Source organism: Thermobia domestica, chromosome 14, assembly GCF_964235325.1.
Source record: "Thermobia domestica chromosome 14, izTheDome1.hap1.1, whole genome shotgun sequence".
NCBI lineage: Eukaryota > Metazoa > Arthropoda > Insecta > Zygentoma > Lepismatidae > Thermobia > Thermobia domestica.
The window spans coordinates 58,194,512-58,211,935 of NC_137467.1; the positions used below are offsets into that span (position 1 = coordinate 58,194,512).

Consider the following 17,424-nt stretch of genomic DNA (forward strand, 5'->3'; position numbering starts at 1 on the left):
TAAATACTTATCTATCCGGCACCCATCTTGATCCCCATAAAATATCATGAAGTGCTTGATTGATTCTAAACCCAATAATAGTAATAGTAATTTAACAAGAAACACAGAATATATAATTTACGCACCTTGAAATGTAGAAATTAATGATTGTAATCCCCAGCTTTCCAATAGACCTTTGATTTCTTCAAATGAAGATTCGGATATCTTGTTTCTTCTCAAGCAATAATGGGTTACAATAATCAGTTGCAGTCCAAAGCCAAGTCACTAAGTGAAGCATGAATATAAAAGAATTCATTAGTTAGATGCATACAAAATCCTACGCATGTAAATCCGAATCTACTTATATTAAATTGTAAATTTAAACAAACTAAATTATACTACAGTTATAGTGACATAAAACATACATTAAATAAGGTATACAGGGTGTCTCAAAAGTCCCCTGACATAGGGTAACTCTGTTATTATCAGAGTTACAACAAAATGTAGGAGAGGAAAGCATCTCCAAATATGATGTTTTCAATCTAAAGTGAAGGAATTTTTAAAATCGGATGACTCGTTTGCGCTGTACACTCTTTATGCGCCTAATGTGAAATGAAAATGCAACGTTGCCATTTACCTGGACCTACAACATAAGTGAATGAAGTTACTTTCTTCTGCGCTAACATTTCGATGGCCAGCCCCCGTTTCAAAAGGAACTTCATTCACTTATGTTGTGGGTCCAGGTAAATGACAACGTTGCATTTTCATTTAAATTTGGGTGCATAAAGAGTATACAGCACAAATATCTCGTCCGATTTTTTTTGAAAAAAAAAAAAAAAAAGTGTTCACTTTAGATTGAAAACGTCATATTTCGATATGATTTTTCCTCTTACATTTTGCTGTAACTCTGATAATAACAGAGTTACCCTATGTCAGGGAACTTTTGAGACACACTGTATACATCATAAGAAGTTCCTTTCTAAATTCTACACGGATGTGGTTTCATTGAATGTGAGGTGGGTGATACACATTAGGCCTTTTGGGAGTACATCACACGGACGACCGTAATTTTGTGTTCAAAATTTTTATTATGAACTGGTGGGATATGTGATACATATGGCCACGGGCTAGAATTTTCTCAGTATGTCAAAAATGCAATCAGATTTCATGCAGCTTAATTTGGTGAAAAGCTATTGCCAATTGAACGTTACATTTACCTCTTTCTTGCAGATGTTAAACCATGCCGTTAGCACGTGAGGAATGGATCGAAATAATAAAACTGTGGGACTGGAGGAGTATATGTGCAGTGGTTGCCGATTGCAGAGTCATCCACAACGTGACTCTGTGTCACATGTTTCAGTGCTACAGTAATTAACTAAATATGAGAAGACGAGCACATTCGTGAACATACATCGTAACGGTTCAAACTCGCGGGCCCTTTTTCCTTCCCCATTTTGAACCGGTACATGAAAATGCCATTTTCTCTATGTTTGCCTGCGCCGATTTTGAAAATTCCTTCACTAATCGATTTCTCTCGACGAGTACTACAAGAATCAGTTAAAATCGCACGGGCCCTTTTTTCTTCCCCATTTTTAACCGGTACATGAAAATGCGTTTTTCTTCATGCTTGCCTGCGCCGATTTTGAAAATTTCTTCACTAGTCGATTTCTCTCGTTGAGTACTACAAGAATCAGTTAAAATTTCGCGGCCCTTTTTTCTTCCCCATTTTGATCCGGTACATGAAAATGGGTTTTTCTTCATGCTTGCCTGCGCCGATTTTGAAAATTCCCTCACTAGTCGATTTCTCTCGTTGAGTACTACAAGAATCAGTTAAAATCTCGCGGGCCCTTTTTCCTTCCCCATTTTGAACAGGTACATGAAAATATGATTTTCTCCATATTTGCCTGCGCCGATTTTGAAAATTCTTTCAGTAATCGATTTCTGTCGTCGAGTACTACAAGAATCTGTTAAAATCTCGCGGGCCCTTTTTTCTTTCCCAACCCAATATTTTTATATATTTTGAATGTATTCAAGTATGGAACAAAAGTGTTTAATTAATTCCCTTAGTAGGCTTCTCAACTTAATATTTTTCAACTTAAATTTTATTTGTTTTGATTATTTATTTTCTTGTGACTCAATATTTAATTGCAATCGTTCATTGGGGAGAAGGGTGGCCATTCTCAAATATATAAATATAGTATTCTTAAAATTTATGTCTTCTCGTATTATTAGTTTCTTCCACTAGACCTGGAAATTGCAAAATTAATACCTGGAAAACCTGGAAAATTCAGGGAAATTGAGTTCCATATTTATGTATGAACCCTGCTATTTACAATTTTTTTCGAATAGGGAGAATTGTACAAAAGGGTGTTTTGGGAATGGTATAACAGTAGGTTTCTGGGGGTGTTGTTCGAAATGAAATAAAATCTTTAAGTTTTACGTCCCACTATTATGCTTGCTAGGCTACAGATGACTTGGTGTTGTTCGGTGGGGGTCAATGTTGCCAATTTTGGGAAAAGTCACTAAATCAGGGGAATTCGACCTCAACGATAGCGTAGGGTGACCATAAAATTTTCAGTTAAAAACGGGATAGGTTCTGGCTTTTAGATCTACCTTTGTTCTTACCAGTGCCTTGGGGCCGCGGTGGCTCAGTGATAGAGCGTTCACCTCTGGTGCTTGGGGTTCCGGGTTCAAACCCTGCTCCCGCCAAGTGAACTTTGTGGTGTACAAACACCGTGTGCGTGGGTTTTCTCGGGGTTCTCCCGTTTCCTCCCACTTTCTTCATTCCACCATTTCATTCATCTCTCATCATCACCGTCTCCTTTAGCCTAATCGGCATAACCGTGGGACGTAAAACTCAAAAATTTCATTTCATTTCATTTATCAGTGCCTTGATATCAGAGTTCCCCCTCTCTCTCTCTTAGTTACTGAGCGGGTACTTATGAAAAAGGAAAGACACGTTGAAGTTTGTTCAACACACAACCAACTGCTAAATCTCTGCTGTCTTTCGAGCAGTACTACGAACTATAGAGTATGTTTAATATAGGGAATTTCAGTTCAATTTTTGCCTCTTTGTTGTTATTAATACTTTTAAAAGGAGTAAAGGTACTGGGTTTGTTATTTACTTCTTTCATTTACATAAAATGGGACGAATACTACTTTTTTCCATCTACTGACGGGAAGGCCGGGAAACGCCCCTAAAACGGGACTGTCCCGGTCAAAACGGGACGTATGGTCGCCCTACGAATAATTTTTCCGATTGGAGACTTTTATGGGTGATTTTTAAATGACGATTCAGCTACTTATACATTTAGCGACTTTTTGCTGCAAACAAAATTTTTATCTGTAGAGAAGCATTATTAGTTCAAAACAGTTTTTGAACTAATAATGCTTCTGTTTGTTCTTTTTTCTGTTTGTTTGTTTTAATCAGCGCAAGTGATGAAGAGTTTGGAAATACAGCGTACCCACTGGCCCACAATCCTGCATTGTTATGTTGCCCTTGTCCTCTAACGAAGAAGAACTACAAACTTGATGTCCTTTAGTTCGCAGTTTCCGTTGAGAGACACACGTAATACATCTTTACCGATAGCAAAAAGATTAGCTATAGATGCGTGAATAAAGGCGATGTGGATGTTTGTTATATTTGTTCTTTGGGGTCTTTTAATTATTCTGCAGTTTTTCTTTTACAAAAAATTGCTTAACGTAAGTACTGTAGTGTTAATTATTTCGGAACTATTTTGACTCCACAATATGAACAAAAGTACCCGAAACAATCTGAAATGATCCCTGAATTCAAGGATTGGTTGCGCCCTGTTTACAAAGATGTGAGTAGAACCAGCGGCGCAAATCTGTCTTCAACATTGGGGGGCAAGGGTAAGACCGTTACCATACTTTTTATTTTGCGATGTCCAAAATAGTTATGAAGTTGAAAAACAATGTTGTGGAGTATCAGAGTTGTCTTCAGCATTGGGAAGCTGCAGATTTGAGGCTTATTCTGGGAGACGTCTATTTTATCTCACGTTCCTTTGTAGCAATTGGACAAAAATCATCAAATTTCTCCCAAAAAACACATTTCAAATCGGATTATTGGGGAAAACTCCCCCTCAGTTCCAAGATTGGAGGGGACATGTATCCGTCATCCCCCCCCCGGATTTGCGGCAGTGAGTAGAACATATTGTTTAGTTTACATCTACAACTTTAAAACAATGCTTATAGACAATGAATTTCTCGATTATTTTTTATAGCGACTTTTCACCCAAAATTCGAGTCGCCACCTCTCGTTTCGCAAACTTATTTTCAACATTTTGGCAACACTGGTTGCGGGGAGAGCTACAATGGAAATGAAAATGAAATGAAATCTTTGAGTTTTATGTCTCACGGTTATGCCGGTTAGGCTAAAGGAGACGGTGATGATGAGCAATGAATGAAATGGTGGAATGAAGAAAGTGGGAGGAAACGGGAAAATCCCGAGGAAACCCACACACGCGGTGTTTGTTCACCACAAAGTTCATTTGGCGGGAGCTGGGATCGAACCCGGGACCCCAAGCACCAGAGGTGAACGCTCTACCATTGAGCCACCGCGGCCCTAAGAGATTGAGAGTCATAAACTTAGTCACTTTCAATTTTGTAATATATATATATACTGTATATATATATTACAGTATATATTACTGTATATATATATTACATCACTGACTGATAACTAAAATGCTTGGATTGTATATATAAAAGTCACCCCCTGCCCGTAAAAAGCTTCATTCGAACTCGGAATCGAACAATTGCATCTGTAAAGCAGTGCTGAGTTGATTTTAACGTTCCTTTCAGCAGCAAGGCTGTATGAGACATGGACTTACAGATTAACGTGAAATCCGAACCACATAAGCTCCGGCCGGGAATCGAACCCGGGTGTCCCACGCCAAAGGCGTGTACACTAACCACTTAGCCACGAGGGAACCCATCTGGGTAATAGTTAAGAACAGCTACTTCTCATCTCCCGTGCACGAGGATACATCTTATTGTTGCACTACCTAAACACCCTAAGTACAAGGGCAAGAACTCAGTCTATTACCTGCTTTTTAACATCCTAGATCAGCGTTTCCTAACCTTTTTCAACTTGCGGCACACTACGGATGTAACTTGAATTCTCGCGGCGCACTCATAGATATTATTATTTGTAAATATAAAACTAGTATTTTTTCTGCGATTATTGATCTCCTTCTCACAGAGAAGAAAGCTCAATCACTGTTTTTTTCCCCGTGGTAAATTATTATGCTTATTTTTCATTCTAATTTAAAAATATAAAACAATTGCAATGAAATATTGGACTCAGGTTTTTAAAACTAAGCTTTCTTGTTCGAAAACTGTATCCAACCTTTCACTAAGAAGTAAGATCACTAAATAACGAACGAACAAACAAATCTTTTTTACTTTTAAAATACAAATGTATTTAATTTGTCGAAAGGATTGAATGTTATTTTAAATTTTCAAGTTACAAAATAGTCTGCAACAATAAAGAAGCAATAATAGTCACAACAATGATAACCAATATATATTTTCAACATTAAAAATGTACAGAAAAGTAACACGGTATGAAACTTAAAGTTGTAGATTCATAGTAGAGGTTCATAGTAATGTGAAATAAAAATATACATTTTTCCTTCGTCTTGCAATTTGATTGCTATAGAATTAATAATTTGCTTCGACTTCCTCGCGGCACACTAGCGGCCCATTCACGGCACACCAGTGTGCCGCGGCGCACCGGTTGGGAAACGCTGTCCTAGATAGTCAATGAATAATTCCTGAAAGTATGGCGTTTCTCGTCCTTCCCTAAATGGGAAGTACGGCTCCTTAACTATAACCCTCATCTGTAAGGCAGTGTAAGCAACAAAAAATTTAAAAAAAAAAAAAACGCACACTGGATGTTTGCGCAACTGAGGATCAAAACATCCTCAATGGAGTATGAGAAATCGTAAACGTCAATCAAAGTGTGTTTTTGCTTATTCATTACTTCGTTAATAGTTAATTCCTTCTAGAAATAGTGAAACAATACTATGAAGAAACACTAATTAAACTAATAACTATTACGTTGTGTTTCTTACCATACCGTTTTTACCAGCCATAGAATTTGAACCTAGTACTATACTGCATTAGTCACGCCGGAACGAAGGGTGAAATTCAAACGCCTGGCACTCGTAGTTGTTGAAGCTGTGTTGTAGTTACGCGGCCTGCGTTGGTACTCCTCAACATAAATACGTCACTGCCCAAAACCAGGAAACATCACAGACAGAAGACAGGGGCACAATCAGTGCCTGACACTTCACGAACTCAAACCCGCCAAGACTCAACTCAACATGACCTTCAATTACGTTCTACAGTAGAAACCAAACCAATGCTAAGGCACAAACTTACCAACTTCCTATATGAAAACACAAGAAAAAAAAATTCAAACTTTTTGGTTCCAAAGTGATGCCATAACAATAATACTAAAAAGGTTTTAATTCTCAGTAACCCAAACATTAATTAACTAGGGAACATAACAAGCAAAAATAAATAAATAGAAATCAAATCAAATTAAATTTAAAAAATAAAAACCTGACAAGTAAGCTCTCCCTGACTACTTTTTTTTTTAAATTTCAGTGAGGCTGTAAAATATATCAATATCTTCGTCAAATATATATATTTCAATGTAAACAAGTTCTTTAAACAAAAGAAAGCTCTGTAGTAGAGCGCTTACCTCTGACCTGTTAGGTCCCTGGTTCGATTCCTGCTCCCGACAAATAGCCTTTTGGTGAACACTGTAGGTGTGGTTATTCTTAAGACTTTCCAGTTTCCTTACATTTTCTTGATTCCACCATTATCATGTATCTCATCGTCACCTTCTCACTTACGTTTATGTACAATCATGGGGCGTTAAACTAAAAGTAAAAAAAAAAAAATGCAAATATCCTAATAAAAATGAGTTTTCTAGACTACACAAGTGGCCCCGCGTAGCGTAGTTGCTAACGCTCTCGCCTTCGGTGCGAACGGTCCCGGGTTCGATCCCGTTGGGGATCGATTTCCTCAGTCGAAAAAGTATCAAAAGATTTTAAGTCCAGCCATCCTGAATGAGATTTCCTTGGGTTTTCCTCATTCACAGCAGGAAAATGCCGGAGTGGTACCTAACATATAGGTCCCAGGCCGTTTTCTTCCTTCCCCAATCCTTTCTTCCCTTCCTTTACCCGGATAGTGTGCTCATCGAGGGACGTCATCCCTCATATGTGACGGGCTAACAAGGCCATTGATGCCGAAAGCCCAGAGACCTAAAGCCTAAATCTTCACTACACAAGGGAATTTTCGCGCTGAAAACGGTTTCTTAGCAATTATGTTAAGCAGTCCTGTAGTAACTCTGCACCACGTAATAAATCGTCACATATAAAACGGAATGAATAAACACATAACATTCATTTTGCTCCCTTGTAACGTAAAATGTTTCAAAACATTAATATTCAAAGATTTCTCAAAATTCAGATTCACCCATTCCATTCTCCTCAATCATTAACGAGTTGTAGTCATAAACTATATTACTTACTTAGTACTATACTAAAGCAAGTTACACTAAAAGAATATATAATTAATGGAATATTTAACTAAAGTAATAGTTAACTAGTGCACTTACCCAGGTTTTGTTTCCTTCCTCTCTTCTTTTCCGATTGTAACAACCTCGTTTCGCAAGCAAAAGACGCTAGTTCAATGACGTCAGCCATGGCGAAAGAAAGAGTGTCTGTAGGCGGTCTGGATCTCACGTACAGATGGACGTATATAACGTATAACTGAAGTACTTAACATACGTATATGTATGTAAAATACAGAAGATTGTTAGATGTCAGACATCCTGCAGCGAAATGATGTAATATCTAAGCGGGTAAAAGGCAGTACCTGTGTAGTATATGGATAAAGTACGCTCCGTACAGATTTCCTTAGTAAACATAACGAATCCTTGTATTTGTACAATATACCGCTGTCCGGATAATGGATTTTTCTCAGTGTAAGCGTGGGACGTAAAACTGAAAGATATCATTTTCATTTTTTGTATATCACGATTAGTACTTATTTTCTTCTATTCTATCATCGTTGGGAAGTAAAAAGGGTCGAATTGCCATTATATTCCATAAATGCCCGTTTCTAATTATAAAATGAACTCCATTTATTTTTTTAAATAAAATTATTATTATTAATAATAATTTTCGTACGTCCAACTCGTGCTGACACACAACACTAATAACGTATTTCAGTACGTGTTAAACTTACGTCGCAATTAGAATTAGAATACCTCACCAAACATATACATACATCTAGTTGAAAATTTTAACAACATAACGGGCTTAGAAAATGGCAATGACTTGAAAAAGAGTAGATAACGTGTTGTGAACATATTTTGTGTTAAAAGTAGCTAAAAGTTAATATTTTTTCCGCATCCGCATACCATTTTCTCGCTCACTGACTTTTTAACGTACTATTATTACTACGACATTGCATACAATAACTTTGTATTAATTATATGTGTTTACTCTCCTTCGCCACTTTGTTAAGTTCGGCAATATTTACTTGAATTCCGCAGAATCTTGTCAGTATTCATTCAGCATCGTTCCTTTTGTGTACATTGCATCTTGCTTTTAATAGTTCTTATGCGTGAGAGACGCTGAAGTTACTCGCTGAAAGTTTTAACGAGTTTTCGACGTGATGAAGTATGTCTGGTTATTTCTTCAAAGTCAGTTATATACCGCTAATGAACAAGGAATGGTAAATAAGAACGGGGAAGATAGATAGACATACTGTATATTAGAAACGTAAGACACTGTTCGTATCACATTTCTTTGTCTCCCGTTAGTCATCGTCACATATGTAAAAAAAATTCCACTTTACGAAGATTGGACTTTGAGGCTGGGAACAAGCTTCGTATACTGAGCTTACGGTTCGCTGTAAGGTTTCTTCCTTTTGAAAACATACAAACAAATGAACAGCAGTTTTATTTTTACATTTATTTTACAGCTAGCTGAAATGTCGTTCTTCGTACGGAAAGAATAGGGTGGACAGATGTACTACTGTACTGCTTTTGGCCGGACAGTTCGGCTTTTGGAGGTCCTGTCTCGCTTAGTAATCGAGCCGGACGCCCATTTGTCCTGCTTTTCAGTTGTCTCATTATAAACGTTTAACTTTCCATTATTCTGATGACTCGATGACTCCAAACATTTCAGAATTTGCAATTTATTTCAGTGCATTTTTGTAAGTTGTAGAGTAAGAAAAGATAAGTTCCAAAATTTGGTAGGAAAACCATTTTATTGGTATGGAATTTAACATGTGAATGTAGCTATTTGTATATGTAGCTTTCCCAGCTTGCTTGAGCCAAACATGCCTAAAAGCTATGAATTGAGTAGTCATATGTGGGGAAAAGGTTTATACATTTATAAAGTTCGGCTTTCTAAGTCAATGTGTCCGGTTTTTTAATCATTGCCTTCTGGCCACCCTAGGAAAGAATGGTCTTACGGAAATTTTTTGAAAGTTATGAATCCTCTTTCATCCTCAAGACTAGTATTGAGCAGGAGACGAGACGAGGCCAGGAGGTACGGTGGCTTAGTGGTAGAGTGCTTACCTCTGGTGTGTGGGGCCCCTGGCTAAGTAAGTTTGTGGTGGGCAACATCGTCCTCCCTCATTCTCATTTCCCCACACCTTCCATCATCATTCACTTGCCTTAATCATCCATCTCCCTTAGCCTAAAGAGCATAATCGTAGGATGTTAAACGGAAAGAAAATGACAAAACGAAAAATAAGATTTTTTGTCTCGTCTCATATCTCGAAAAAATTCTTTCTCATCTCGTCTCATCTTGGTTCTCGGAAAGCTTTTTCTTGTCTTGTTTTGTAAATTTATATACAAAATTTATGCCTTGATTTTTCCCCCTTAAATTCATCCTTCCACGTCACGAGAGGTCCACGAAGGGTGTGGTATAACAACACTTAAACCATATTTATTATTGGTGTATATTGCGTAATGACTTGCTTATCTTTAAATAGTGTTAAATGGTCTCTATGACGTTCATACAACCACTTTAACAATTTATAGTCCTTATACTATAAACTATGTACCACTGAAACTGTGTTTGAGATCGAAGATTTGGGTCAATTAGCATTGATCACGAGAGCTGTAAAATTACTGGTCTCATCTAGAAAAAGGAGACGAGAATTGTCATGCTTTTTCTCGAATTTGAACTCTTTTAGAGACGAGAATTGTCATGCATCTTTTCTCGAATTTGAACTCGTTTCCAAGACGAGAATTGTTATGCTTCTTCTCTCGAATTTGAACTCGTTTTCGAGACGAGAATTGTAATACGTTTCTCTAAATTGAAGTAATTTTCGAGACGAGAATTGCCATGCTTCTTTTCTCGAATTTGAACTCGTTTCCGAGACGAGAATTGTCATGCTTCTTATCTCGAATTTCAACTTGTTTCCAAGACGAGAATTGTTATGCTTCTTTTCTCGAATTTGAACTCGTTTTCGAAACGAGAATTTGTAATGTTTCTTTCCTCGAAATTGAACTCGTTCTCGAAATAAGAATTGTCATGCTTCTTTTCTCGAAATTGAACTTCGTTTCGAGACTAGAATTGTCATGTTTCTTTTCTCAAATTTGAACTCGTTTTCGAGACAATTTCTCGTCTCGTCAGAAACATTACTTAAGACATAAATTAAATGTAATCCTAAAAATCCAGGTTCGATCGAAGTACTATGTTCAAGGATTAATTTTAAAAGATTCGACCTTTTTATTATATTTTACTATTTTAGGAATACAAGATGAGAAACTAAAAAAATATATGAATCGCAACCTTCCTCAATTTAGAAGCGATTTTTATCGATTACGCTTTAACTCTTGTCAATTTACTTTTAGTAAGGAATTGATATGCAAAGTTTAATCTGGTTAACTTAAAAAGGTCTTGAGATATTGTATTTTTCTCGTAAATGTTGAACTTCTCATTATGGTGCACATCTTAATGAACGTGACCTGATAAAAAAGCCGATCTGAGCAGTGGCGGATCTAGCCTGGGGCGGGGGTCTGTGTCCCCCCAGTTTTTTTGAGTGACAAAAATAATTGAAGCCATTCTTTTATATATATATATATATATATTGAAAGTTTGTAGTAAGCGTTGCCTTTTATTCTTCATTGGAAAATTTTTGAAACATTAGATATAGTTTCAGTTGCAGTTTTTTCTGTTATGCAATGTGTAAACCAATATTTGAGGTCCACATTGTCAACGTCCAACCTAGCAATGATATCCATCGGGAGAAAGAGTTCAAGTGAAAAGTTTTGCAGGACCCATGAAAAATTGTAAACTCGTGATATACCTATCATAGACTGGGGTCTGGCTGCCCCCCAGTTTTTACCTTCTTGATTCGTCACTGGATTTAAGAGTCTTCATCCTGGCAAAATTAAAATGCCGCTAATTTTACAGTAATTATGTGATATCTTCAAATAGATAAAAGATAATTGAAATATGGAACAAGAGCGCCCTAGACAATATTATTTTGCATGAGGTACCGTTATCACAAGTCACCTAGTGGCTTTCCGTTTTCAGCTGTTTAGAAACGCGAAAATAAATGCCGATTTTCAAAATGGCTCGAAATCGAAAGCAGATAAGTGAATCGTGATAACGGTATCTCATGTAAAATAATATTGTCTAGGGCGCTCTTGTTCCACATTTCGATTATCTTTTATCTATTTGAAGATATCACATAATTACTGTAAAATTAGCGGTATTTTAATTTCGCCGGGATGAAGACTCTTAAGCCGTGCTACCTATGTTCTGAAAAGATCCCAGGTCACGCCAAATAGGCATTGTGATGGATATAAACCGTGTGTGGGTTTTCTTTGAGGTTTTCCTTGTTTGTTCCTACTTTTCTCATTCCACTATTTTATCATTATTACCGTCTCCCTTTCAGCTTCGAAGCAGAATCGTGAGACTTTAAACTAAACTAAAAAATAAAAAAAAAAGCTCCAAAATTAATTTGAAGTTGTTTAGTCATTTTCCCGTGGTGATTAGCAAAGTACGTAGATTTAAATATGGAGAAAAAAAATCATGGAAATTTCTCCCTTTTCCTGCTTAGAATCGGGATTTTCAAAAATGCTTTAAATCGGGTCAAATTATTTTTAATAAAGAGTAGGGAGATATATTCTATTTTGGCACTTTTTTTTTTTTTTTTTTTTTTTACCCTTTTCCCTTTAGAATTCGCATTTCAAACATTCTTTAATTAGCCTATGGCTTTTTCCCTTTTGTTATCTAGAAGTATGCCAAACCAATGGAGTGGATTTTTATGTTGAAAACGTTTGCAGATATGACGCAAAAGACTCGAATTTGAACTTCTTTCCAGAGATAGACGATTATTATTATTATTATTATTATTATTATTATTATTATTATTATTATTATTATTATTATTATTATTAGTAGTAGTAGTAGTAGTAGTAGTAGTAGTAGTAGTAGTAGTAGTAGTAGTATTATTAGTATTAGTATTAGTATTATTATTATAAACCGGTTTTTGCTTAATATTCTGACGGCCGTGTCTGGGAAGTGCAGATTAAGAACGGTGTTGTGCATCAATTGACCAAGCACCAAAACATAGTTCAGAGGTATTAAAGGAAACACAAACATGTTACTATTACGATCCAGTTCTTGGCGCTTGGTCGAATAGCTTTTCCTGAACGTTTAAGCAAATAGTAGGGCTTTATTTATTTATTTATTATTTATTTATTAATTTTATTTATTTAATGTTTACATTGTTTACATTGTCTCCTACATAGTGATATATAAATCTCGAAAATCGGAAAATGGCGCCTGGTCAATTGATGCATAACAAGAGTTCTTTTTCTCCAATAAATCTCGAAAATCGGAAAATGGCGCCTGGTCAATTGATGCATAACAAGAGTTCTTCTTCTCCAAAGAATTTTCTGATCATATGAGAGTTGTCTATACTGATTTTTGTAGATTTGTTTGGAGATGTTTTGCGTTTATCTGTTCACGTTGTATCACAGTATTTTTAGGGACAATTGCTGTAGTTGAGATAATGATTGGTGTTACTGTAACTTTCTGACATTTTTATAACTTTTTGATTTCGTTAGCCAGGTCTTTATATTTGCTTATTTTCGTATTAAATGTTGTACGTATGTCATGAACAGGGCCGTGCCGTTGAGGGGGGCGAACGGGACGACGGCCCCGGGCGCCGAAGTAAGGGGGGCGAAAAATTCGGGAGAAAAAAGGAAAAAAAGATAGGAAAAATTGCTTGGAATATATGTATGGGGGCGCCGTCGTATACTCTGGCCCCGGGCGCTGATTTTCCACGGCATGGCCCTGGTCATGAGTCAGTGGTACTGCTACATCTATGAGGGTTACTTCATTGTCTATTTTATTGATAATAGTGATGTCGGATCTGTTTGCAGGGACCGTTACATCTGTTCTGATTTCTCGATCCTAGTAGAGTTTGTATTATTATTATTATTATTATTTTTAATTACTGTGACATTTGCAACAAATTTAAACGTGACTGTAGGAAACAAATAGGATTTTCTGTGATATATTCAGTTATCTTTTTAAATAAAATACTGCACTTTTGTTAATCATAACACAAGATAAGCATTTATCTTGCACTTTACAGAGATCAAGGAAGACACTGAATAGTTTATAACTTTAAAAAATTGCAGAACAATGGCAAACAGAAATATTGATGAATTATTTTTAATTAACTGTTAAGTCTTCCATATTTTCACGTGATTATTGTATAGTTAAATTACACTTATCACTTATTATTTCTTTTGCAGAACCTAAAAAGAGGCGGTTTCATCCGTTCCGCGGATTACGGCGGATTTTCCGGCGTAAAGTACGTCACGCCGACAGTGCTCCGGAGGAAGACCCTGGAGTCGATCCGGCAACCGCTGCATTGGACACACACTTTAGCCGATCAACCAGTGAATTGCTCGGCGGGGAAGAGCCAATCAGGAGGAGGTAATGATTGCAATTGAGTATTATTTTTTCACCAAACATGTTCTTACAGTGCAGCTATATATTCGAGATGAAAAGTAATTTTTTTAAAGAGTAAATTTACTGTAATATAAATAGAATTTGGATTATAGTAATAGATTTTGGATCATAGTAATCGTGAGTGTACAGATACGTGAATCATCACTATGGCATCACGTTTCATTTATGTTTCCAAGGGACCTTGACAGCATTAACAATAATTCAGACACTTCAAGTGATGGACTGAAACTTTGCTCGAAAAATCACGTCTTACCTAGAGCTTAAAATGAAAGGATAACATTTGTATAACATTTCAAGGTTCTACGACTAACAGTTTTGGAGATCTGACGGAAAACAAAAACTAATCAAAACCTCTATTCTTCCCTATGGGCTGCATTTCGCAAAATGCTGTCTTATCTAGAGTTGAAACAAGGAGAATAATTATACAAAATTTCATGGTTGTACGCCTAATACTTTGGGAGATGCGACGATCGGCAAAAAATATTAGAGCCCCAATATCCCCCGTTAGGGGCCGCATTTCGAAAAATCCTGTCGTATCTGCAGCCTAGAGAGCAAGGAAAACACATAATTTCAAGCTTTTACCCGTAATAATTTCGGAAATGTGACAAACGGCAAAATAAATCATGCATGTACCGTTATCCCCCCTAGGGGGCTGCATTTCTAAAAATCTCCTCTTACCTACAGCTTAAACTGCAACGAAAACATTTGTACAAAATTTCAAGGTTGTATGTCCAATAGTTTCGGAAATCTGGTGAGCAGCAAAACCTCATTCAAGCCCCATTACCCCCTTTAAGGGTCGCATTTCGAAAAATCCCGTCTCATCTACAGCCGGGAGCGCAAAGAGAATAAATATTGTTATAGAATTTCAAAATTCTATGCTAAATAATTTCGGAAATCTGACGAACGGCAAAAAACAATTGAAGTTCCGTTATCTCCTCTTCGGGACCGCATTTCGCAAAATCTTGTTATAGATTATTTACACAAAATTTCAAGATTCTACACAGAATAATTTTGGAGACAGAATAAACGGCAAACAATAATTCAAGCCCCATTATTCCCTCTTAGGGGGCGTATTTTGCTAAATCGCGCCTTATCTACACCCTAGGACCCATAAGGAACAAAAATTTCAAGGTTCTGCGCGTAATAGATTCTGAGATCAGTTGCTGAGTAAATCAGTGAGTGAACCAGTGGATTTACTCTTTTATATTCGTATGTAATTTAAAAAGATAGTAAATAAAATGTATGGGTTTGTTCTGAACTATGAACAAGCTCACATGGTCAAAGTTAGCAAATCGTTAACATCGAATAACTGTCAAATACACCCCCTATATTATCATAAAATCATACAGTGAAACGTAACATTGGGTTCAATCAATAATATATACCGGAAACAGTAATAATGATATCTCCTGGTTTATTGTGTTATGAGTCGTGTTTCTCGCATAACTCTTCATGATTTAACTACAATATTATAATAACTTGTGATAATACCTTTTGCTAGAAGGTCGTTCTGAAAATGTAACTTCAAACACAGTGCACCGCGTTGCAGTAAAGTGTGGCAGCCTATATGTGTGTCTGTGTTTAGTTATTTTCTTTTTTCTTTTCTTGTCAATATCTTTTATCTAATCTTTAGTTGACATTGAAATGATGTGATAATTTTTTTATTACTTCTTTGATGATACAAGCTTTTCCAGCTTCAATCTCATATGAAGATGTTTTATTGAGTGTGTGAGTGCTTATTATGTGTGCAAGGCATATTTTTGTGGTATTTTGAAATTAATATCACTCTAGCAGTTTTGTGAATTTGCCTCGTGAGGACACTATGGATACCACAGGGTACGTGAATACATATGAGTGTGTTCAGGTGCAAGTATGTGAGTAATGTGAACCAGAAATTAACAGCAGGGATAAGAGTGTCGAGAGGAACATTCAAGACGATGAAAAGCGTATTTTGTGAGTCATTGCGTAAAAGTTGAGTTTTTGTGATCGTGGTTTGCGTCATTGTGCAACATTTTGGTTATTAAGAGCGGGAACTATTTTTAGAGGAGGGCTCTAAACCACGACCAGGTCTTTAAGAAGGTGTGGTTGATGGATACATAGATTATCATGCACGGGCTTCATTTGGATCTCTAATTAAGTAACTAATTCTATGAAACTTGGAACCTGGAGGCTTAATGCCGCGTTCACAAAAGTCCTTCATTGATTTCTATTCTTAGTCAACTAGACCCAGTTCCTACTTTATATTCCTATTTCTGCGAGATCCATCTTAATATTGTCCTCCCATCTGCGCCTAAGTAAATCTTTTTAATGGACGTTTCCTTATTGGACTTCCAATTAAAACTTCGAAAGTGTTCCTACTACTTCCTTCCATTCTGGCTACATGACCTGCCCACCTGAGCCCTCTAGACTTGTTGACCTTAACAATGTTTGGTAATCATTTGGCTCTCTAGAGGGGACAATTTTCCCTGTCCCTACCTCTAAGTCAGACATTTGTATACATTTTAATCCATAAGATAATAATATACCAATTAACAGTGGCGTATTTACGATTTTGTTTCGAGGGCTTTGTTAACTTTACTCCTGGAAATATGAAAATTCTGCAAAAATATTTCATTTACTTTAAAATAGTAAATAAAATTTCGGGGGGTCTTAAGCCCTCCTTTAATACGCCACTGGCAATGAAAAACCTGAAAACCTACTGAAATCTAGGGTCCCCTCTCCCTGAGAAAAATTTGAAATGACGCTGGTGCTATCATGCAAGAGCAACTCGTACAATATAGGCCGTCCCCACTATGTTCTTATCCCAAGACATGTGAGTTGGTGGTGGATTACATGTATTCGTGGCTTTTCTCGGGGTTTTCCCGTTTTCTTCCACTTTCCATTCACTTGCGTCATTCTCTTCCTAACAAATTAGGAGTCTTAATTGCTTTCCACACCACTAATTCTTTCATAATCATTCATTTTAATTAGTCATACTCCGCTTTTTTATACAATACGGGCATACCCGTGCACTGAGAAAAATGTGTTCTCCGGGCAGCGGTATATTGTACAAATATACGGAATCCTCTTACTTACTACAGAAATCAGTACGGAGCATACGTTATCCGTATGCTACATAGCCACTGCCCTTAGATGTTACATCATGCTGTTGCAGGATGTCTGATATCCAATAGACTTCCTTATATTACATACATATATGTATGTTGCCTTCACTGATGTCTTAACAGCAGCGCTATAGGCAAAAAAGAAATAACAGACGCGTTTCGTTTTTTGTACAAGATATGATGTATAAATTGTGCACAACTGCACATTTTACCAATTTAACATTACTGTCGTGTTATTTTGACTTTTGCTACAAAGTTTATATCCACCCCTCATGGCGCTTCAT

At 36.6% G+C, this 17,424-nt stretch overlaps 1 protein-coding gene across 1 annotated transcript in view; it reads left to right on the forward strand.

Annotated features, from left to right (window-relative positions):
- LOC145669684 (uncharacterized) overlaps window positions 1–17,424 on the forward strand; it is an 824,581-nt gene that overhangs the window by 561,861 nt on the left and 245,296 nt on the right. The window contains exon 6 of the mRNA XM_081737956.1: window positions 13,817–14,000. Within this exon, the coding sequence (XP_081594082.1) occupies window positions 13,817–14,000 (184 nt within the window). The remainder of the gene's footprint in view (window positions 1–13,816; window positions 14,001–17,424) is intronic.